Below are 1,031 nucleotides of genomic sequence, written 5' to 3'. Positions count from 1 at the left end.
CCCCCCCACCCCACTGAACTGTCTTTATGGTAAGCTTATGTAGTTACATCAAGATCTTTATATTATAGTTAAACAATAACACCCCCCTCCCCCTTTTCCTCGACAAAAAAACAACAACCGAAAATGTTCCACTCGGGAATACACACGTCTTCGGGGTACAACAGTGACGTGCCTAACCACTCCACCAGCAGCACAGACGCCGGTACACAAAGCTACCACTCCGGGCTTCTCACCTGTACAAGTTGTTTGCGATGTCACAGTTTCGCTTGGACTCTCCACCTCCTCCGGAGTAGCTGAAGCCAACGCCAATCTGTCACAAAGTGGAAAGTAGACTCCCATCAAAAACAATATTTCATTATATTTATTTTAAAAAAAAGAGTTTTACGCCTTTTGCAACACAAACAGTTCATATTATTAGTCGGTGCCAAAGATTAAAGGTGTAACATGTACAAAAGAGCAACATACAAAGAAAAGAAGGAGAAGAGATCACCTAAGATAAGATAAAATAAGATACATCTTTACTGTCCAGATCCTGGCACACGACGCTCACACAAACACATACACACACGCGCGCACACACACACACACACACACACACACACACACACACACACACACACACACACACACACACACACACAAACACACATACATTTAACCCCCCCTCCCCCACCCTCCTCCTCCTCCCCCCTCCCTCCCTCCCTCACTCCTCCTCCTCCTCCTCTACCTCCAAATCATCACCCTACTCCACTTCCTCCCACTTATCCTCCTCCTCCTCTACCCCATCTTTAATCCTCCTCCATATAATGGAAATGGAACAAAATATTAATTTGTGGCAACCCGAGTTCAAAGTGAAAAAAGCACACAGTCTTGTGAGCATTATCCAAACAGAACTGCCACCAACAAAAACAATAACAACAACTATGGCAACTGCCAACCCCCAAGATAACAAAAATGACAGCAAAACAAACCTGTATTACACCTTGAGAGGTTCACAGAGTCATGAGCCGATGAAGAGCTCGGCTTTCTCA

The 1,031-nt window shown here is 44.8% G+C and overlaps 1 protein-coding gene across 1 annotated transcript in view; it reads right to left on the bottom strand.

The window, feature by feature from the left end:
• Window positions 1–233: 233 nt before the first annotated feature.
• Window positions 234–1,031, bottom strand: part of LOC101863974 (probable serine carboxypeptidase CPVL) — a gene marked incomplete at its 3' end in the record, with an annotated part of 7,026 nt that continues 6,228 nt past the window's right edge. Inside the window, 1 exon segment of the mRNA XM_013081030.2 lies at window positions 234–310. Within this exon segment, the coding sequence (XP_012936484.1) occupies window positions 234–310 (77 nt within the window).

This window comes from Aplysia californica, unplaced genomic scaffold (assembly GCF_000002075.1).
Source record: "Aplysia californica isolate F4 #8 unplaced genomic scaffold, AplCal3.0 scaffold00112, whole genome shotgun sequence".
NCBI classification, from domain to species: domain Eukaryota; kingdom Metazoa; phylum Mollusca; class Gastropoda; order Aplysiida; family Aplysiidae; genus Aplysia; species Aplysia californica.
This window is presented reverse-complemented; position numbering and strand designations above follow the sequence as displayed.